Source organism: Lepisosteus platostomus, chromosome 17, assembly GCF_059453375.1.
Source record: "Lepisosteus platostomus isolate fLepPlt1 chromosome 17, fLepPlt1.hap1, whole genome shotgun sequence".
Classification (NCBI taxonomy): domain Eukaryota; kingdom Metazoa; phylum Chordata; class Actinopteri; order Semionotiformes; family Lepisosteidae; genus Lepisosteus; species Lepisosteus platostomus.
In genome coordinates, this window is record NC_142627.1 from 12,494,758 (window position 1) to 12,517,423 (window position 22,666).

At 34.1% G+C, this 22,666-nt stretch overlaps 3 protein-coding genes across 4 annotated transcripts in view; all 3 read left to right on the forward strand.

Annotated features, from left to right (window-relative positions):
* The first annotated feature begins 3,403 nt into the window (after window positions 1-3,403).
* On the forward strand, window positions 3,404-7,453 carry snrpb2 (small nuclear ribonucleoprotein polypeptide B2). The gene is made up of 7 exons (XM_088609770.1): window positions 3,404-3,500; window positions 3,824-3,908; window positions 4,355-4,527; window positions 5,238-5,372; window positions 5,922-5,963; window positions 6,275-6,363; window positions 6,984-7,453. The coding sequence occupies exons 2-7, from the start codon at window positions 3,845-3,847 to the stop codon at window positions 7,141-7,143; spliced, it is 663 nt and encodes a 220-aa protein (XP_088465896.1). The 5' UTR covers window positions 3,404-3,500; window positions 3,824-3,844; the 3' UTR covers window positions 7,144-7,453.
* A 1,108-nt stretch (window positions 7,454-8,561) lies between these two features.
* On the forward strand, window positions 8,562-11,103 carry LOC148646155 (otoraplin-like). The gene is made up of 4 exons (XM_088609771.1): window positions 8,562-8,750; window positions 9,029-9,168; window positions 10,153-10,263; window positions 10,622-11,103. Exons 1-4 carry the CDS (start codon window positions 8,627-8,629, stop codon window positions 10,643-10,645), a joined length of 399 nt encoding a protein of 132 aa, XP_088465897.1. The 5' UTR covers window positions 8,562-8,626; the 3' UTR covers window positions 10,646-11,103.
* Window positions 11,104-13,471: 2,368 nt separating this feature from the next.
* The window catches only part of LOC148646156 (uncharacterized), a 42,100-nt gene continuing 32,905 nt past the window's right edge, over window positions 13,472-22,666 (forward strand). The window contains exons 1-3 of one of the 2 annotated variants that reach the window (XM_088609768.1): window positions 13,473-13,774; window positions 16,084-16,185; window positions 22,363-22,425. In XM_088609768.1, coding sequence (XP_088465894.1) covers window positions 13,709-13,774; window positions 16,084-16,185; window positions 22,363-22,425 — 231 coding nt within the window. In that variant the 5' untranslated portion in view covers window positions 13,473-13,708. Of the gene's footprint in view, window positions 13,775-16,083; window positions 16,186-22,362; window positions 22,426-22,666 lie in introns of both variants that reach the window. The other variant, XM_088609769.1, reaches the window with a different exon arrangement.

A 22,666-nucleotide genomic window follows, 5' to 3' on the forward strand; every position in this document is an offset into this window, starting at 1 on the left:
AGCTCACATTGTTTAGTATATTAAGTCAAAAATGAATCATTCAAAAATTAAATGTGTTGCTTTGATAGTGCAGTATAGTGGTGCAAGTCATTTAGTATATATTAAATGTAACATTAAATATTAAGCACTATGTAATAGCTGAAGTACGCTGCTACTTGAGCATTCCCTTGAGTAAAGAACTATACCGTACTTCATTCAGTAAAAGCTCCAGTTAAATCCCTGTTTGTATAAATAGGTCTTGAAATCCCAATTGTTAAATAAGAATTTGTTCTCGACTGATAGGTAAAATAAATGAGAAAGAATCAATGGTATATGGAGAAAATATCTTCCTAATGATATTGAAGCTAAAAAAGAAACTAATATTTCACAGGTTTGGCACCTCTGAATTTGACCCTTTGCTTTTGATTTTCAGAAAATCAGCTCCTCCCCTCATCTCACTTTTGTTCTCCCATCTTTAGCAACTGATTTCCCTCTCTCCCTCATGCTTAAAAAAGGTCCCATAGCAGAAACGTTGTGTCTCTTTTCATTTTAGCAGGGAATAAACCTTTTCTGGAACATTTGTACTTTGAAAATCAACCTGATAGTGTTAGAAGGGTACTAAAAACCATCAATGTTTTATGACTCGATGATCATATATTCAACTTCAGAATAAATAAAATTAAGGGACACAATTTATTTTTCCTCTTTAACTTTTCCCCATCCTTTTGGAAATCATGGTAGAAAAATGAATTATTATTTATTATTTACTACAGTGAACACCATTATTTAGATGTTATAACAGAAAAACTGATTAAACATTTAGCTGAACTAGATTTTCATTTTTAAAAACATTATAAAGCATTGAACAAAACTAAAATGGCAATAAAATAATTACAAACAAGCTCGAACAGGCTTTAAAAGCAAACACAGAGTACAAGAATAATACTGTACATTTTAAAGGACATTTTAAAGTTGTGTATTTTGTCATTTCTTTTAAATTGTCATCATTCAATGTGCTTTTCTGTAACATGGGACCAACACAGTGATTTTGAAAAATGAGCCAGGTACTTTTTGGTGCATTTATATCACTCCAAATTGCCTGGACCATCTTTCTTCCACACAATTTATTTTGTCAGCAGGCTTTTTCTTTTATGAGTAGATATTCTTTTTCACTAAGCTGTTGATATCCAGCAAACAAAGAGCAATGGTTTTATTTATGAAGTCCGGACCCTCAAACCTCAGCACGAGTGAATCATTCATTTAATGTTTGGAAGGATATCCAGAACGCTCAATCTGCCTCCTGTAAGCGACCAGTCTCAATGGAAACAGAAGCGTTTGGCAAAACACCTGCCAGTATATTGAATTGTGTTATTTGCTTCCTTTAATATCTTTCACTCCAAGGATCTCCAATCTCTAAGAAAAAATAAATAAGATCCAGATTTAAATGAGTCGCACGCAAATATGCCAACCCTTAGAGAGCCCTCCACAAGCTGCTGCATGTGCCAAGTGAATCAGTGGTATTTTGTAAAACAGTCTGACACAAACTCCTTTGCAAACCAATTACACATGTCCTGCAGGCCTGACTAAGTAAGCTTATTACAAAAAACAAAGGCTCAAAAAGACATACATCAGAATGCAATATAATTTCATTGGATTTATGTAACACTTTTATGCCTAAGTATCACAAAAGCTCATTGCACATGAAAGAATGCATTTCACACATTACCGACGTGCAGCACCAACCTGGGTGACACAGAGAAGTAAATTTATGCACCAGGAGCTCCAGCAGATAAAGTAGAGAACTGAGAAATTTTCTCGACGATTTAATTAGAGGGGAACATTAGGTAAGACAGATAATGTAAGTTCGAAATTAAATTTAGCCAGGAGAATGCCGTTAACATTCTATCCACTCATTTTCTAACCACTTTATCGAATACTGGGTCGTGGGGGATCCAGAGCCTATTCCAGCAAGCAACAGGTGTAAGGAGGGATGGATGTTTGGCAGGGCCGAAACATGCACAGACACATTTACACCATAGCCAGTTAATCTACCGGTATGTCTCTGGACTCTAGAGGAAACACGCATAAACACAGGGATAACATACAAACTCCACGCAGACAGCAATCTGGGAATTGAACCCAGGGCTCCAGTACTGTGACGTAGCAATGAACCACTGCACCACTATGCTGCCCTCGATAAACTCACTACTCTTACAAACAGTACCATTTGATTTTTAATTCCCAAGTAGTTGGGACACATTGGTTTAATAGGCCCTTTGAAGGATGAACCTCCTACAGCAGTGTTTCCATTTGTATTCTGCTGCATTGGATTGAAAATTCTGGTATGAGAAAAGAGCTTCTTCTTTTAAGCCAACATCACTTACAGGAGCAGCCTGATTTTCCTTTGAACTGGCAAGAGCTTTTTATAATGGGTTTAGTTACACTAAAAATACATGAGTGGGTAGTGGAGTTGGAGATGTGCCCCTTACTGAATGTGCATGTTTCACACTGGGGTGCTGCAAGATTGTACGAATTACTCCAACAATGGTGAGTAATAGCCCAAGCCTAACTGTCATTCCCTTGCATAGTAGATGCCTGAATCTCCACAAAACGATTTCACCATGGCAGGGTTAAGTTCCCAGGTGGGTACACGAGCAGTCCTGAAGCCATGTTTAAAACTGCAGTTGTCTGCATGTATTGTATCCCTGCTAACATGTAGGCCCTCCTCCTATCTTCCTCAGGGCTGAGTAAAAACACACCCATGGCGCCTGATTATATAGCATATTGTATCACATGTGGTTTGCATTTAACATTTAATAGCAGAACAAATCAATGAGGTATTTTAAAAGCATTAAATTAATTGCATTCAGATGTCTCATTGTTGTGTCACAAATAAGACAAAGAATTCACATTGAACACTGAACAAAGTTACAGGAATTATTTGAAAATAAAATCAGGCAGGAATCTCAGATCAGTAAACCACCGTAAGATTTCACAAGCTGCGTCTTGACAAGCAATACAGTACGGTATGTTTTCGGTGCCACAGAATCTATATCGAGACCTGTTTGATTAAAACTGTTTTCTAGCTAACACAGGTCATGGACAATAGCTGTATGATGCGTGTTTTCACATTCAGTTAATGTGTACCCCACATGTAAAAAACGCCAAACAAAATCACAACAAAAGCGTGCTCAAGTCTTTTTTGTCAAGGAGATATTTTCTCTTCACCGGGAATGTAATCTTTCTCACACTTTTAAATGTGTAGCTTTAAACGTGTATTTTTAATAGTGGATTCGATAGTTTTATTAACCCGATACAAATTGGTTTCACAAAATTAATGTATTTTATACTGTATGTAATTGTTACGTACACATACGGTATGCAGTCTGTGCCGCTAGAGGGAGAAAGAAGTATGTAGGAACTAAATATTCAAAGCGAAGTGTTCTTGTTGTTTTACACAGTGTTGCCCACAGGAAGTGTGATGGTAGTTTGTTTCCGGTAGCGTTTTGAAGAAGAGCGGCGTGAGTTTGCTGTGTTTTTATATTGTGTTGTTTCTATTAATTTTATTTTATGTTTTAAAGTTTAAAAGTGGAACATCTCTCTTTATAATTAGAAATACTAATATGTTCTGTTGACTTTAGTCTTGTTTTGTAAATCACGTACTTGTTTCTTCTAGCTTCTGAGCAAATATTATTTTTAATTGTTTTTAATTAACTCTTACGTAAATACAAATTCGTGTAAATACTCGATCTAACAAGAACAATGTTTCACTTTCTTTAGCCACCGAGGTTTTTTAAAAATTACATTAGAACAGTTTATATGTAAATCTCTTTTCTTCTTGTAGTTATAACGTTGCAGTGCCATCATGGATATTAGACCCAACCACACCATTTATATTAATAATGTAAATGACAAAATCAAAAAAGAAGGTAAGTATTTACGAATATCGTCATTTATGATTCAGGAAGTCTGTTGTTCGGATAAACGTTGCCTATTTGTAACCGTACCCAAGAAATTTGAATGTATATAAGGTAAAACCGAAAGAGAAATCATGTACCAGTTGTGTCAAAATAGTGTGACTGCATGGTAATATAGTTTAATAGGAGGCTGTAGGGCCGCGTACAGTCAGATTTTAACTAAATTAAAGTGTCACAGTTTGCATGACATTTACTGCTATATTTAGATTAACAGTAATTTAGTATGATCTGATTAATATTTCAACATGTTCAGAAATAAAGCACAGTCCCAGTACTAGCAGGCATTGATTTTTAAACTCATTAGATCTGAATAGTGTTCCTGTGCAGTTTCTATAATTTCTTCCTGACTTAATACTTAGTGGTTTTGAATGCACTATTTTTTTTTTATTTCTCCGTAGAGCTAAAGAGGTCGCTATATGCACTGTTTTCTCAGTTTGGACAGATAGTTGATATTGTGGCTTTGAAGACAATGAAGATGAGAGGACAAGCATTTGTTGTCTTCAAAGAACTGGGCTCTGCTACCAATGCTCTTCGACAACTGCAAGGATTTCCGTTTTATAATAAGCCAATGGTTAGTTACACATCTGAGTGTTAAGTGCACTTGAGCTGTTTTGACATTTACAAAAATACATACCTTGTATTTGACTTGTCTAGAAAACAAGTTGCCATGTATGATTATTTCATGTAACGATGCATATTTTTTAGGAAGGCTCTTCAATAAGGAATAATTCCAATTCTTACAAGGTTTTTCTACATTAAAAAGAAAACAGGAACAGCTTTTGGGCCTTTTATATTAAAATTACATTTTTTTATACTCGTGCAAAAGCCTTAGAGATCCTGGATCTAATTGGCTGTAACAATATATGTCATGCTCGGCATCATTGACACCGCAAGACGTTTCTACTGTTCAGACCACCTTGATAGTCATTAATAAAGCTTAGCATGGGAAAGCTTACATGAGCAGTACATGAAATGTTGGAGTAACGTATTCCATCACATGCACAATAATAAAATCTATAAAATCTAAACTCTTATTATTGTCAGGTTTTGCTCATCAATTTACATCATAAAACTAAATGGCTTCTTTTTGTAGAGCAAAATGCAGATCTCTCAGGACTAACTGTTCTCTTAAAATGTTCAAAATTTCTGTATTTCATTACTACAGAACTGTTTCTGCATTTAGAAGGAATAGCATTGAAAACAACACAACAGTATAATATATTTCAAGACTTTTACACAAGAGTATTTATACGCAATTTCTTTCCTGTTTTACCTACACAGCGCATTCAGTATGCCAAGACAGATTCTGATGTTATTTCTAAAATGCGAGGCACATTTGGCGACAAGGACAAGAAGAAGGAAAAGAAGAAGAAAGTTCAGGAGCAGGCAGCAAATGCAACCAAGAAACCAGCCCTGGTAAATAAGTTTTGCTTCATTAAACATAACCCCAATATATCAAAACCACACCCATGCTTCTTTTAACTAATGTTCTTTTTATGAAATTTCAATACCACAAAGCACATTTCAAATAGCAGTACTAGCTATAGAGTGAAGAGGAAGGTGCATACAGCGCGACTCATCTCATGTAGACTGCTTGCATCACATTCCACTAACTAACAGAGCCTATGGAGTGGTAGGAGAGACATGTGTGATGCACTTCATTATATCTTGCTTTCTATGCTGTTCAGTATTGTGTGAGCTCTTGTTTTTCGTGCAAGAAAATTGGCTGTTTAGACATTATAATGGACCCCAAAGGCATTAAGAAAATGAAAATTGTGATTGTGTGTAATTACACAAAAATCAAATGAAGTGGTTACTATACAGTACTGTACATAGGTATAATTAATAATGTCTAGGTAAGCAGTGTTTTTTATTACTAAAAGCACAAACCACAGTATGAATGTTAGGTATTTTTCTGGATGAATGTTTTTCATTGATTCTTTTTCTTTACTTTCTGCGAAACAGGCATCTACGAATACACCTTCCAATGCCCCCCAGACTCAACAGGTATGTGCCAGATGACGGGGGATTTATTTATGAAATTATCTATAACTATAATGAAATAGTTATTCTATATATTATTCTATATTCATATATGTGAGTATGAATGCAGATCTGATAAAGTCCATATTTGTAACTTGTTTGTATTCCACATTTCAAGAAAGAAATACTAAAAATATAGAACATCAAAGAAACGTAAAAGGTTAACTTGCAGGAATAAAAAGATGTTGAAAGTGTGAAATTCATGTCCAATATTTGCAGTAGCACAATAATACTTCTGTACTTATTGCTATAATGTTATTTTTCTTTTTTTCTAGACACCTGACAATCCACCTAACTACATTTTATTCCTCAATAATCTACCAGAGGAAACAAGTGAAATGATGCTATCTATGCTTTTCAACCAGTAAGTAGAGACTTTTTTTTTTGTTTCTGCAACTCTGTCTATCTTTACAACTGCCACAGCACAAATCTAGAACACGTGACTTATTTTTTTCAGAATCACGTTTGCACAGCATTATAAGGCGTGTGACAGTATAAAAGGATTGAATTAAGCTATTTCTTACCTGTAAATCTTTAAATAATGCTGTTTTCCATTTGGCGAATCTTGATTATTTAGAGCTTTACAAATACAACATAATCTTGCTGTTATTTCTAGCCAGGGTTTCCCACAAGCTGGATTTTCAGGTCTGTATCAATTCAGGTTTTTACTTCCCCTGACACAGTAATGACTTCATCTATAAATTACACAGTGAACTCTTTGGCTTAACCCTAAGGACAAGGTAAAAAGGTTGTATGCTTGTTGATTAAAGACTCTGAAGTTACTAAATCTAATTGATTCAAGTTCGTGGTGCAGCTTTCTGACCTAACTCAATAATACAGTATGTAGGCCTGGTCTCAGTTTGGTGCTAGAAGTCACTTATCCCAGCTCAGCCTGAAGAGTGGTTTGCATATCTGTTAAGTTCGGTAGAACATTGCTTTTTTTTTTTTTTTTTTTACAATAAGAGTGTTCCTTGTTTTGCCTAGGTTCCCTGGTTTCAAAGAGGTACGTCTTGTGCCTGGCCGACACGACATCGCCTTTGTTGAGTTTGAAAGTGAAGGGCAAGCAGGAGTGGCGAGGGATGCCCTGCAGGGATTCCGCATAACGTCCACCCACGCCATGAAGATAACTTACGCTAAAAAATAACCACGGATCTGTGGATGTTTGTGGACTGAGATGAGGACCTTTTGTAGCCAACACAATCTGAAGTTTAAAGGAGGGTTCTCCAGATTTTTTTGTTTTGAATCCCAAAAATACACCAGACGTAGTGAGATATCTAGCTTTTTTCTATGGTGTAAAAGGATAAGTTTGGACTTGTTGCAGAGGCAGTCTTTGAAGATGAGAGCTTGTTTGGGGAAAATTGTTTTTATTTTTGTGTCAACCATTCTTAAAGACTGCTTCTTTGGAGAATACAGCAGTTTAATTTAATCTGAAAAATAAAGTTTTTTAAAAAATACATTGTATGTAGTATTTTTTTTTCTGATTGAATAAAATAGCGGTTTGCTGTTTTTTTTTTAATGAAACGTTGAGAACAACAAAGGAACACATTGTGTTTATATAAACTTTGCTTCATAGTGCAAAAAATTAGAAAGGCTAGATTAGAGTTATCATCAACCGCTCTGATGGATTACTTAATGATAAATGGGATTATATATGGTGCTGTTTTTTTTTTCAACTTTAAACTTTAATGTGTTTAATCTTTAAAATGCTCTGGGTTATTTCCTGGAGTTCACAATAAGGTACTCCAGGATCAGGTTAATTGAATCCTCTGTCAGTCATTTGAATGGGATTTGTGAGATTTGTTCTATCACGATACGGTGGTGGTGTATCTAGATGTACTTTCCCTTAGGAAGAAGAAAATTCATAAGCTTTCATGAATTATTCAACATGAATTCAGTGTGGAGAATGTGTGCACTCATTGGGTACATTTATCCACCAGTTGGATCAAACAATATGACACTAGCTTTATTTTCTCAAGATAATTAGATAATTAGTATTCCTAAAGTATTCAGCTACTTAATCATATATAGTTAGAATTTTCAAAATGCAATGTGTCTTCAAAGGTATATTGTATTCTGTCTTCTGGGAGTCTCGACATGAAATATTCCTTGCAGATTTAATACGTTTGTTTTCTTATCTCTGGTCTACAGCAATATTGCCTTTGAGGCTGTTTAAACATTAATTAAACCTAAAGTCTTCCCCTTATGTTCCCATATGGTTATGGTTTTGTTTTTTTTTGTCACACTTAAGTGCAATATATACACCAAATCTTACAATGTTAGTAAGCAATATATTGGACGTTTTTCCCCCTTTCCTATTTCTTACCTTTTAACTTGAAAAGAAAGTCAATAAAGGGAATGCCTTTAGCACTGACTCACTAGTTTGTTAATGATGCATATTTTGAGTTATTAGATGGGTCAAAGGCCAAAGAAAAGAAATCTGGTTTATAAAAAAAACATCCGCTTGAGCCACTTTGCCAACAGCTTTTTGGAACAACCCTTGGAATTTGGAGCTGATCTGCAATGATTGGTCATCCAGATGTCCTGCCCAAGTTCTTGAATAAGCCTTTCAGCCAGAGGAACATTTCACAAGAGAAACGAGATCCTACAGTATACACACGGCTGTCAGGATGCTAAAGTTTCTCGACCTTGTGTTTGTTCTCACTCTGCTTGGCTCAATAAACCAAGCTGTTAGTGGAGTTATGATGGAAAAACTTGCAAATATGAAGCTCTGTGCAGATGAAGAATGTTCACGTGAGTGTACAGAATTCAATATTATTTTTTTAAGGATGCCCAGGAACTTAATATGCAATGTTAATGTGGTTTATTTGAATTCTGCAGTGACCAGTTATTGTCTGTAAGGCATTTAATCTGAATTTTATTAAAACATTTTTTTACAGTGTGCTACAGTCCATACCAGTTTTATTGCTGTGTATTCATTGGAGAATATGATGCTTTTGTAAACATCTTTGTAGATTGTGTTTGAACCCAAGGGTTTAGTAGACCTCTGTTAACCTCTATTTGTCTTTTAGACACGATATCCCTTGCCACAGCAAATGATGATTACAACGCACCTGACTGCAGATTTATTAACATAAAGAAAGGCCAGCTGATCTATGTTTATTCCAAACTACTGCCTGAAGAAGGCTCAGGAGAGTTCTGGTCTGGAAGTGTATGTGTATTATTTAAATATATTATTTAATTCTTCATTTCTATGTTCTATAACTAGAATGTTTCATAGCTCAAGTTGTAGCAAGTGCTTAACATAAAGGTACAGTATGCATGTTATGACACAATGAAACGGGTTTTGTTAAATATACACCACAGCATTAATGTGATTGGATTTGAATACCTTAGTAAAAATTGTTTTAGAAAATGTGAAGTGTTTTGCTGCTACAACAGGTTAGTATCTTTCCTCTAGCTGTCTTTGAATTCCTTTGGAATGCTCTCTCTTTGTTTGAAAACTGCTCAGAATCTGCTGAACATGAAACAATGAAAGACTTAAAACAGAGCTCTTCTGTTTTTCCAAAGGCATAACATGTCCTGCAGCATTCTTAAATGCATTTTGGGAATAACAGACTTTAAGAAACAATGTGTAATATTAGTGCAATACGACTGAAACGTTTTTAATTGCAGATAGCCATCTATTCTAAACACAGTTGTCCCACAAATCCCAGATTTGGTATTTAATTCGTGTTCAGCAAAATATCAGTGACAATTGTAAATACATGTTAAGGTAAAATCAAACACGTTTTCCAGAAGTTGCTTAGAACAATATGATATTGAGAGAAGTAACAGGCTCAGTAAAAGTATACATGACTTTGTAGCTCGTGCTGGTATATGCTCTGTTAGAGAAACGGGAAGATATTCATGTTTCAAGGGGGGGCCGAGGGGGTACAGCAGCTTCTTTTTACAATCTCAAAAAAAGACAGAGTTTGGAAACCTAGAGCCCCTTCCCCCACCAAAAATGCATGGCCCTCCACTCACCTTCTCCCAGCACCCTGTTTATTACTCTGTCACTAGTTGGGTTTAGGATCATGTTCAAAGTGTAGTTTCACAATTTTAATGGGGTGGGCATTGCAGATGCAGGCAAAAACCTTTTTCACTCATGTCTGTTTTGTGTTATTTTCCTTCGTGTGCATGTCTGTCCTGTCAGGTCTACAGTGACCGGTATGTGGAACAGATGGGAATCATTGGATACTTCCCCAGCACCTTGGTCACTGAAACCCATGTGTTCAAGGAGGGCAGTATTGAGATTCCCACAACCGTAAGTACTGCAATAAATTTCCTAACAGCTCAAAGCTAATGTGGAAAAAGCAGAGCCCATTAAACTTGGTCAAAGATATTTTGCTTTAATGTTTTTCAACCCTTTGTTTGATATTCTTGCAGATACTTACAAATACTTTCCCAGAACATCAAAACAAAAACTTGACCCTTATCTATCATTCTTAGAAAATTCTATACTATATGTTGATTTAGGACATTTATTCCTCTAGCAGAATACATCGAAAACAGGCAATTGTGTCTTTTTGAATATATTTTTGAATCATATTTTTGGTAATATTATGTGAATAATATTTTTGTCACTTTTTAATGTTTATTTCTCTTGTTTTTTAACTTTACAGGACATTGATTTCTACTGTGTTTAAGACAGGAAGAAGATGTACAAGACATATCAAAAGCATAAGAGAAGAAAAACTTTTAAAGAAAATTCTACTTTGCTTTCTTCTTAAAAGAAAAACAAGGAATACAAAGAGAGGAGAAAGTTGTTTTGGTAGGGACTTTGTGAGACAGTCTTCTGCTAAATACTCTTTCACTTAAGTAAATACCTTCACCCTTGAAGTATGAAACCTATTTTCTTTAAATCGTTTTTTCTTTTCTTTTGTATTTTTAATCAAAATATATATATAACAGTGTGATGTTTCTCATACTTGCTGATACTATTTTAGAAAAATATTTTTTTTCTTCAAAACAATATTGTAAAACTGCTTTGCATACACAGCAATAGATATTTGAACTTTTGAAAAGATACACATTTAAAGGTTGTACATGATTTATTATCCAGTGTTGTGAAACAAATAAAAACCATATGTCTAGACAAAAATAACATTTTTGTTTGAAACTGATTTTATCAAATCCATTATTTATATTTGGAATTTTCTACTGATCTGAGCTCAACAATATCATCCAAAAACGAACATAGCTACGGTACTGTATTTAAAACTTGTCTGGTATGTTTGACTTGTGTGCTGAGTAAACAGGAGCCTGAACCCTGTGGCTAACATTTTCCTACTTTGAAAGAGATGATCAGCTCTTGAGTGTTTCTTAAACTGGAGGAGAGAGGAACCAATTTAGAATGTACTGTGTTTAATTTATTAACATGAAGTTAATACAGTAAGTCCCGATTTAATACCTACCACCTCTAACATAAATGAATTTAAGTACAATAGATCTGTTTAATAGTTGTTCAGATTGTCCAGATCACATACTGTATCAATAAATTATATACATTTCATATAAAATAACAAACAATAATTCACAATTGTAGTGCATGGCAGCAAACAAAATACAAGAAGGCCTTCATAATTTCTTCTTATAGAGGTATTATGCATTTCATTTGCTTAAGAAGTGACATCTTAATTTTTACTAGTAGAAGTTTTAGTTTTGTAACTTATTTTATCCTGTGAATATTGTGCATACGATAACAGTACCATTGAAAGAACTGTGATTGACAGAATGGTAATAAAGAAAAGATGTAGGGAGCTTGAAAGGAACAAATTAATTCAGGCCAAAGATAAAAGTCATGCCTTTTTAAATGTGTCAAATTGATTGCATTTGTTAGCCTCAAAAGTCAACCCTGTGTACTTCCTGAGAATTAACAGTGAAACATGAGCCAGAGAACACAAGTGGAAACTAAGGGCTTTCCAAACTGAGAAAAGGAGGCATTTTTTACATAAAATAATTGTGGGGGTCAATGGACAAGCTACCTAGCCTTATTGTTGTTGAAGCTGATATATTGGTTACTTATAAGAAAGCACAAGATGAAATGCTTGTAATTATTAGCTCTAGGAACTAAATAGGTTAGATGTGTTGAATGGCCTTCTTTATTGATTGATTGATTGATTGATTTTATAGAGGTATTATGCATATATTTAGCTTAAAACGTTACATCTTAATTTTCTAAACACAAACTGTAGTACTAGACTGATCTTTCTCTGACCACACAGTGAAATCAACTTGGTAAATTACATCCTGTAAAAACATTCAGACAACACTGGGCCATCTATTCTTATGTAACATTGCTAACAGTACCACTGTTGTCTGAAAAATGTCTGAAGAAGCATTAGGCAAGCAAATAACAGGTAGAATGAACGCTGCCAGAACAGCTGTCTTCTACATTAGTATACAATACAGTATTAACGGTGGCTGCAGGTAAGTTTCAGCAAACTTAATGAAACCCAAAGGTCAAGAGTATCGTGAGCTCAATGAGAGCCTTTTATAGTATAATGAAGCCCTTATCTTATTTGAATTTAAGAATGCTGCTTTAGAAATGCATATTGTTGTCTCCCTCTTGTGGTTTACTGACAACATGACAAAATACACTGCTGTACATTCTCATACAGTACTTAAAAAAATATAAAATCTTTTTTTTTTATATATATATACTACTCATGCTTCTTCACTGGATAGTTTTTAGTAATAACCATAAAAGCCATTTTCAGCACAAACAGAATGCACAAGAACACACTGCTGTTTTATAACAGGATGTTTCTTTCTTTTCTTTAAACAGGTTTCTTTTATTTACAGTGTCCCTTCATAAACATGATCTCTTGTTGTTGATTGTGAGATGTAGCAAGCATAGTGTTTTATAAACCTGAAATTAAAAATTGATCAAAAAGACACAGATCCAAAGAACTGGTTTTGAATGGATTAATATGTGAATGAATGACAGTACCTTTTCAATTCATATAGAAATGTTTGAGGTAGACACTGTAATGAAAGGTTACCCATTTTGTCATATTTTTCTGATCAAAAATATTTTTTTGGTACTAATGTGTTCAGAACATGGTCTCATATTATTGAATAAATACCTTGTGTTGCAGTATGCAATTGCCTTTGTACTGCTTCCTCTAGGTTTCACTGTTGTCTCCGGGCAAGTATTATAACTGCATTTGAATCAATCAACTCATTTAAAACAACAATATGTAAGTTGCAATTTTACATCCACTGAATTTTATAATTCCACCAAGTGCAAACTTTTTTCGATCCAATCAGAGCCCAGCTGTCTGCCTCTCAAACACTACGTGGAAGGTATGCAATTGTGAGACTACCTGTAAGATTGTGTCAGGTAAGGTCTCATGCAAAGGGGTTTATAGCAGCAGAGGTACAGTATGTGGCAGTGCTGGTAGAGGATTATGCAAAAATGTTGAGCTAATAATTTCTCCCTTCTGTGTTTCTTCTGCCCTTTTTGTGTGAACTGTGCAGGATTAGAGCTCAAAACACTTTTATAAGAGCAGTAAGTATTCTGCTGCCATTAAATGTTAACCGAGACATTTTGTCTCCATTCTGTTTTAGCTCTCTGTAGCCATTTGATTGCCATTTGTTTGCTTAGAGACAGGTCCCCTTGGAAGTTCAGTAACCAAGAGTCTGTGCTGTACAGCCCTAAAAAACAAAGGAGTACTGCAAGCTGCTTAATTCGGTAAAGAAATGCCATGGAGAAGGAGTATAAGGGCAAGGCTCAGACATCCAGAAACATGGCTGGGGTTTATATAGGAATGGTATGTACTTGTGATATTATAAAGTGTGTAAAAATAGTTTAAAAATGTTTGTTGATATTTTTTTAACCACATCATTTATATTCTGAAGTAAACTGATTTCAAACAAAAGCAAAAACATTTATGAGAGAGATCAAAATAATTGTTATTGATTGTTTTGTTGGTGAGACTAGGGAATGATATAACCAGGGAGGAACACATTTATAGCTGCATTAGTATTTTCATTACTGCAGTAACCTACCGCATTTTAATATTGTACTTTGTTTAAGATTCACATTGGGAACAATCTTGATCTTTTAGCAAATTTAAATTAATCCCAACAAAAAGCTGGGGTAATTTAGAAAGCTACAAGTGTTTTATCTCCCAGACAGTTCCAGAATAAAATTAGAATTGTAATTGGAACATTAGATTGAAGGAAGAAATGACCAAGGGAAAACATTGTTTTAATGTTCAGAGATACAAGACTGTTATAAAACAATAGATACATTATGTTGTTTTACCTCAAACCTATCAGGTTACATTATGCTTTGTGAGTGCAAGACACAGTTGAATGGCTGATAAATTGCAAGCAATTATCTTAGAGCACAAGGTCTCCCTCAATCCTTGTATCAGTTTTAATAACTTCTTGAGATGTAAATCTATGATCACAAACAGTAAATTTAATTTCACTGTCACTACCACTAATTAAATGTGAACTTAAAATACGATTTGTATTTTGATTATTATAATGAAAACGTCAGTACTAAACAGAGGTTGTAGATATCAGATGTAAGAATTGGATAAGTAAAAAATATTGGTGATGGCTTCAGATGAAAATTCGACATTACTTTAAGTTGCAAATTTAAATTGAGCATGGATAAGGTTTGTATAAGGAGAACTTCAGTTGTTCTGAAACTGGGCTAATCTGTCTAGCAACACCAGTTTTGATTAAACCAGGTACAGCATGAAATGTTTTTTTCCAAGCTTTTAGCAGAATTAGAACTTTCCAAGATCCCAGGCATTTGTGAGTGCTGTATATTGCTTAATTAAATCAATCCAAAGAGGAAGTACATGTGGCCAAGGGTGAAAATGCAAAGAGAACATGTTCTAACTTGCCTCATGAAGAAAAGATTAACAGTGAATCTAACAAAAATCTGGTATTCAGATTATCCATTGACTTTCCCTTAGAAAGCTTTCATTTAGTTTGAAACTGTGAAGATGGGCACTTGTTTTATGCAATTTAAATGAGAGGCATTAAAAGGTAAACCACTTAAAAATGCAATGGCTATTATTTATAACAAAAAAATCAAGACCATCGGTGAAGTACTGTTTCTGCTCAGATTCCAATTCAGGCACTCTCAGTTCATTTTCCTGAAGTACTGGGGTTTATTGAAAATTATGGTTAAAATACTTCAAATATTGTGTTTCCTCAAAAAGTTTATAACAATGAATATTTCACATATCTACGTATGAAGAGTATGTACAGATTTGTCTTCTATTGTTAACCTTTGTAATTGATTATATATTTTTGTTTTTGTCAGATCTATTTTAAATGACAATACTGATTCCTTAATAAATAATACCAGAGTTAGCAGAATTGCTTTTGTGTAATTTCAGAATATGACAGTTTAGAATTTAATATGCAGATAGGACATCACTGTTAATTTTGCATAGGTTCTGTATGGCAGAGTGGCATGATGCCTAGTAGTTAGTATTGTTGTCTGACAGTTTTTGGGTCCAGGATTTTGATTCCAAATTGGAGAACCATCAGGGTGGAGTCTGCAGTCCCCTTGGGTCTACAGGTGCTTCAAATTCTTCTTACATTCCTGCCTCACACCTTACGTCTCTGAAATAGACACTGAGCTTTCCTTTGCTCTTTCTGACAATGGATGGATGTAGAACAGGGCATTGACGTGCACCTTCTTCTTTGTATTATCTGAGGAGAGATCACCAGCTGCTCTTTAGAGTTGATTCTGAATGTATGTGATGCGCAAGCAAAGCAGGTATGGTGATTTTTGTGGACACAGAAATGTGTTCTTCACCAGTCCTGTGTTGTACAGCAGGTAGCAGCTCTGTGTGAATTGGTCAGTGCTTGAGAATAGGAACAGTTCAACAAGAACAGAACGCAGAAACATTCTTTAACAAAAACAGATCCACAGCTCATAATGATTAAATACTATATTAATTTTATTATAGATCTTTTGTGCACATATTGTTTGTCTAAAGGACTCTTTGGTTCTGCGTAGCAGACAGGATTAAGTTTTTAATGTGATGAGAAAAATAAAAAGATACAAATAGATGCTCTTACGCTCAAACCCATACTTTGTTTCTAGGAAGGAATTCCTCCTCGAGTGAAACATCCTGCTACATCTCCTCACAGGATCTACAGAAGAGGCAGATGGAGTGTAAAAACACAAACAGAATGCCAATGTTATGTGCGTACCTCCATTGTCATTTAGACAGTATACTGCACATTGCTTTTGTTTATATTTATGTTTGTTTGGTTTATATATTTTATTGTTGTTTATAAATTTGTTTAGTTTGAGTTGTGTAGGTTCAGAATTTTAAATGGAGACTTTTAGTATGAGGATCCTTTGTCATCTTTAAAGCACAAATCATTATTAATCAGAGACCATTTTCATTCAAACTTTGGTTTGATAATAGACTATCAGGTCTGACATTACATCAAGTTGATTTCATTTTGTATTCATTGTACTAAAGGTTGTAGAAGAAATCATAGGTATAGTTTATCTTATAATATTTAACTTTTATTGTTTACAATATTAAAGAATAATTTGAGTAACACATGATCAAACAGGACATTTGAAGACACACTTTTCTTAGGATATTAATATTCATTTTTTCCCCTAGTGGATTAGTGTTCCTGTATATTGTTTTCAATAAGGTTTTGGAGTTGTCAGGCAGTGTTTTTTTATGGTTATTCTACATCATAAACATGAGACCTCACTATTAATGCTATTATTTTTGTGGTTTTATTTTAATTGTTGATCTCGTCAAATATACCATGTGTTTTGGGAAATTACATTCTTCAAATAAACAGATTTAATTGGCATAGTATTATACATTAAGTTCACAATGATAAAGAGATAATAAGAGACAATGATTAAGAAGACCATTGTCTCTCATACAAATAAGAGCTAAAACCTGTATAGTTCTCATGAGGATCAGTTTAATCTTTTTAAAAAAACATCAAATTCACAAAGCATGTGTATGGCAGCATTTTTCCTAATATTTCCCTTCATTTGCTATATGATAACATAAACACACTAGGTTTCAAAGAGACAATGTTTAAATGTCAGTAACACATTGGAAATATGTGTGACTGAGCACATAGGAATGATAATAAAAACCTAATCTAATACTGGCAGTGGTGAGTGATTCAGGCTCCTTGTACACTAGATATCCATATTGAAATACATGTCTGTGCATGCATTATGTATTACTCTGATTAAAACACAGTGTGACATTTCCTGTTTAATTTAGAAATCTCTCCAGGACAAAACTCAAAATCATTATCTTCTTTGATGCTTCCTTTGTGCTTATTTTTGGAGGTGTAGAAGTAATCTTCAACATTTCATTTTATACGTCATTGTGCAGCGAAAGTGAATACGTGGTTTCTTTGTAAAGAGATACTACCAACAGATGTAGTAAGCATTGTTCACATTACCTTTACAAATGACATTCTCACCTGGGAGGCCAGTATTGCAAAAGGCTTTTTAATGACCATTTTTTTCTTTTGTGCTTTCAATCTCTGATGTAATTATTGCTTTTAAGATCTACAACCATACATATGTCTTATTTCCATAAAAAGGCGGGTGCATTCACTTAAACTTTTTACATACTCTTGTAAGGCCTTCATTGTGAAAATTGTGCTTGTCGGTTGCAGTTGTTTTCTCCTGTTGTCTGAATTTCAAAAAGGCTAACTATAGAAACAGTGACAACCAGTGGCAAAATTACATTGTGAGAAACTTGTTGTGCAATCTGATATGTTCAATTGAAATTCAATGCTTGTAGAGCAGGAAAATCTTTGAAGTATTTATTGCAGCGAGAATGGCAGTTAAACAGCCTCATGGAATCAGTAGTGCCAAGTCATTCTTCAAGTTGACAGCTCGATACAGGATATTATTAAAGTAGGTAAGACAGACCAACATCCAAAATGCCATAAAGTAAATGTGAGAGTAACTTGATTTTTGTTTTTGTCTTATTGCTGATTCAATTAGACTATATAAATTCAGTCATTTCAATTCTTTGTAAAATATCAAATGTTTATAAAATATTTCTCTTTATAGCTCCCTACACAACCCATACCCTGTCCAAACATTCAAATTGGATGATATCTGATATAAGATTTGGAAATGTGTAGTCCTTTCTGAAGCAGTGCATCTCATTTCATATTCATTGAAGTCTAACAAGATTAAATAATGCTTAATCCTGGTACAATAACCCTCTTCTGAGAGAAAAAAAAAAGATGGTTTTACTTTGCAGCTCATGGAGACATTTTGTTTACCTACACAGGAACATATCTATCCCACTGTAGGTACTTGTACTTGTTTTTTGAGAATATAACAGTTTATTGTGGCCATCAGGCTCAGAGTCTTAATGATCTATAATACCTTTCAAGACTTTCTTTTGTGACTTTAATAAGGCACACTTGCCAAAATCTTGACAATCCTCCTAACATAATTAAATGTCAATATGTGACGCAGAGCACACAGTCTCAAGAATAACTGGCAAGAGCCGAAGTCATGTTATAAAGGGCGTAGAACAAAAATGGTCAACTGTCCATCACGTAGTGATTCCTGAAGAGTATGTTATTGCTGCTGTGGACAAAAGGAAATGTTTCTGTTAATAAACTTTTCTCCCATTATATTAGAACTCAGAACTTGCTGAAACCAGCTTTTTTTACTCAAGGATTTCAAGAGCTTGCTCACACTGAGAAAAGCTTTTCATGACTACTTTATCTTAGATTGAGGTTTTCTAATATAAGCTGCAGGATCTATAATTCACACTAAACCTGCTGTGTCTCTTTTAATGACTACTGTGTGGTGTATAACGCTTTTGTATTTTGGAAGTGCTCAAAATCTGTAAGTCCTCATTGTGTAAGTTAATTTAGAGTGACTCATCAAAATCAATAATTCATGTTTCATGGCCAGAAATAACAACAAAAGTTTTTGTCTCATAATCATACTTTTCTTTAAAGTCTGTTAAATATCTATAATGTTGAAGCAAAGGTGACTCATGAATTATAAAAAGTAATAAAATGATATAGCAGATTTACCCAGTAAAATATATTATTTTTTTTAACTTTGAGATTTTGTTTCAATGACATTTATACCAGGCAACACAGTGGCACAACGTTTAGCATTACTTGTTCAGCACTGAGGCCCTGGATTCAGTTCCAGGGTATTATCTGTTTGGAGTTTGTTCTTTCCCTGTTCACATGGGTTTTTGCTGGTAGGTTAATTGGCTTATGGAAAAGGTGGCCCCAGTAGGAGTGTGTGTTTGTCTGTGCCTGCGTGTGCCCTGTGATGGACTGGTGTTGCATCCAGGGTGTATCCTGCCATGTGTTTTTTGCTTGCCAAGATAGACTCTAGCTCCCCCACAACCTTAAATTGGATGAAATGGTTAAAGAAGTGATAAATGGATGGAAAGGAATACCAGCATCTCTCAATGTTCCAGCTGAATTTTACATGCAATGGGAAAGAAAGTGATGTTATGAAAGTATTTAAATAGGATCTGAATGTTCTTGGCAATCTGTTGTGATTTCTACAATTTATTTGTCTTAGCAACATTAAAATTATCTTTCAAACAGATTGTTATGAATTAGGGTCTTTAAAGGATCTCCATTAATTACAATTGTCTATTTAATAGGAAGCTGTTGTTCTTCAGGAGCAGAAGATTAGGGATTGTTTTCATAGGCAAAGAGAAAAAAGATACAAGATGGTTTGAGTACTAGGCATGTACTAACATCTTTGGTTGTAAAATTGTTTATTTAATTATTATTTTTGACTTCTAAGAGCTGGCAGTTTTAATGGATTTAATTAGAATGTCTCAGGGCTGCCATCAGGCACTAAACTGCAGAAATGGTTAGCTTATTACTAAGTCCCAAGACCCATATTTAAACAAATATAAGGTATTATATCCTTACAGACTGAATGCAATAATTGTTCAGACTTTGAACATTGGATGAAGAAAAGTATTACCTCAATATATTTGTTTCTTTATGTAGCTCTAGCAGAAACAAAAACTTAACACTTGCAGCTAAGGTGGTACTTGAGATGCTGTAATATACAGAAACTCATATTTTGTTTTGAGAACCACTTGACATCAGTAATTTATTTCTATTGGTTGTTAAATATTGTCCATTAACACTTACAAGCATATTTACACCTTATCATAATTTGTCCATATACATTAATTGTTAATTTATATGAAGCTGAATTCAATCTTATTTCAATCTCAAAACATATGCTTTACTGTTACAATACATGGTATCTGTAGTCTTGATGTACAGCGTGCACTTTATTGACAGAAGCATTACCACCTGTAGTCTGATCCTGTCATATCTCAGAAGCTTTGCAAGGATCAGCCTGATCACCACAGGTTTGTGAGACCCTAAGGTACTGTAGATCAGGTTCTTCCTATTGTTAGTGATGTTTATTGGATCAGAATTGCAAAACCGATGCCCCTGTTTGATAGAGGAACACTTTTCTGTAAGAGGTTCTCTCCTTCGGATGAGATATTGAAATTAGTCCAGATTAATTCTTCAGATCCCCACAACCCCATATGTGACTAAATTCTATTTTGTGCTTGTACTGTACAATCATGCCCCTGGAAATATTTATGATTATTAAAGTAATTGACCCTGCCCCTAATTTCACAACTGTTTTTTTCCTCAGTAAGACAACAATAAAATAAGGAGTTGAAGTAATTGATAGATACAGATGAATATATATACAGTATATACTGTATACTGTGAATAGCTAACTACAGGCTGGGCAAACACTACATTTGTATTTTTTAATAATTGGTTTACTTTTGTTTTTCAAAAAAATAAGGTGTATTAATCTTAGCTTGGCAAGAAACATGTTCAACGAACTGCAAAGAGGGAATTTTACAATAACGTTTTAATCCCGGTACAAGAGTCCTTCTGTAAAAAACAGCAGAGTACCTTAAACTAACATATTCATATTTTTCCTGTAGATGTTTTTCAATTGGTTTCAAAATTTGATTTATATCTAGATGTTCAAGAAATTATAAAATTAAATGTAGTAAGAAATTGAGCACTTTTTCTACTCAGGTTTTATTGAAAAATTGCAGTCCTGCAAAAATCTATTTGAGCAGCTAATTAAACAGCTCTTGAATATATTAAGCACCTTGTACTGTATTTCTAAGAACTAGCAGAACCAGTTACAAACAATTACAATATAAATCAGCTCAGCCTTTTGGCTTAAATATGCAATATCAACAATATTAACACTGTGGATTCTGGCTCACATGCTTTTTGAATTTAGAGTGGTTTATATCTGAATTAAATTCCATGGAATATGTCCCATATCTTCTTCAGTGAATTGTTTTCAACTTTTTTCTTTTGTTTTTTGTTTTGTAAAATTATAGTGTATAGTATTTATTAATGTCCTAGTTTGTGTCCTGGAATGTCCAATGATTAGAGAATATGTAAGTTGTTTATGATTATTATTGATTATTCTTGATGGTGTTAATAAAGAAATCTTAAAACAAATTGATTTTTTGCATATGTATGTTATTTCTAGCTTTCTAAATTTCTAAATAGTTTAAAGTTTTTCCCATTATCTGCCACTTGAGGGAGCCCTTGCCCAGAAACTGGGTGAATATATGTGCAGGTAGTGGGTTATCCAGATATCCTTTTCAGGGAAAATAAGTAAAGAAGCACACTGGTAGGGAAGAATATATAGGTCACAGTTATATGATACAAAGTTCAAGACAATAACTTGTTTACAAGAAATATCATCTGCCAAGTGTTTTCTCAGTCTGAATTTGTTCTTAATCATTTGATTATCTTCTGTTAGTATTTTCTGATGTTTTTGCCTATGATTTAAATATTTTGGTTTAATGTGTAATATAGGCAACCGATACATAAGTAGAAAACTTCAGAAACTTAAACAAGAAAACAGTTTAGATTCTAATCAAGTTCTCCCTTTAACCAGTAATTAAGTCTTTGTCTTTATCTTTGGCTCTAGGAGTTATGAACTTGAACTATATGAAATGTTTTTAACATTTAGTGACTATTGCATTACTAAAACATTATTTTTTAAGGTTATGTTGGCCAGGAATGTTGAAAACATGACACATGTTAAGCAATCCTAGTCAAACAGAAAATTGGCTAGGCTTAAGGCCTGCAAGCAATTTTCAGCTCTTAACAGTTAAAGTTATGAAGTATACCAAAGAGAAATATATTTTAAATTATAGGAACTGGCACAAATTTAACACTGCACGTGTATTATACAGTTCTTCTTTGCTGGTAGATATCCATTTCAGACTGAAGGGTGTTTGTAAAAGCAAAATTATTTGACATTAAAAAATCAATATGTTGATGATGTTTTTCTCTTCAGAATAAGATTGAGTTACTTCGGAATAAGGAGCCTCAGCAAGGATTTACAGGAGCTGTTCTTAAGGTTAGTCAATGCACAGACAATTCTAAAATATGCCAGTTTAACTTAATTTATGTACATTATTGAGAATGTATAATGTATAAGGATTTTTTGCGACACAATTTCCCCTATTCCATCAATGTGTATATACCACGAATATTCTAGTGCTTTTACAGCTGTAGGTTATTCAGGAATAAATGGAGTTTGCTCAAGACAAATACTCTATGCCCACATGGGTGAGTAATGGCCTATTTATTACCAGGTA

What these genes read in the sequence shown, in the direction of transcription:
- snrpb2 (XM_088609770.1), top strand. Translation starts at nt 3,845, where the DNA reads ATGGATATTAGACCCAACCACACCATTTATATTAATAATGTAAATGAC. An exon ending in CGTTTTATAATAAGCCAATG is followed by an intron (nt 4,528 to 5,237) that starts GTTAGTTACACA and finishes TTACCTACACAG; the next exon opens with CGCATTCAGTATGCCAAGAC. An exon ending in ATGCCCCCCAGACTCAACAG is followed by an intron (nt 5,964 to 6,274) that starts GTATGTGCCAGA and finishes CTTTTTTTCTAG; the next exon opens with ACACCTGACAATCCACCTAA.
- LOC148646155 (XM_088609771.1), top strand. Translation starts at nt 8,627, where the DNA reads ATGCTAAAGTTTCTCGACCTTGTGTTTGTTCTCACTCTGCTTGGCTCA. An exon ending in TGCAGATGAAGAATGTTCAC is followed by an intron (nt 8,751 to 9,028) that starts GTGAGTGTACAG and finishes TTTGTCTTTTAG; the next exon opens with ACACGATATCCCTTGCCACA. An exon ending in GAGAGTTCTGGTCTGGAAGT is followed by an intron (nt 9,169 to 10,152) that starts GTATGTGTATTA and finishes CTGTCCTGTCAG; the next exon opens with GTCTACAGTGACCGGTATGT.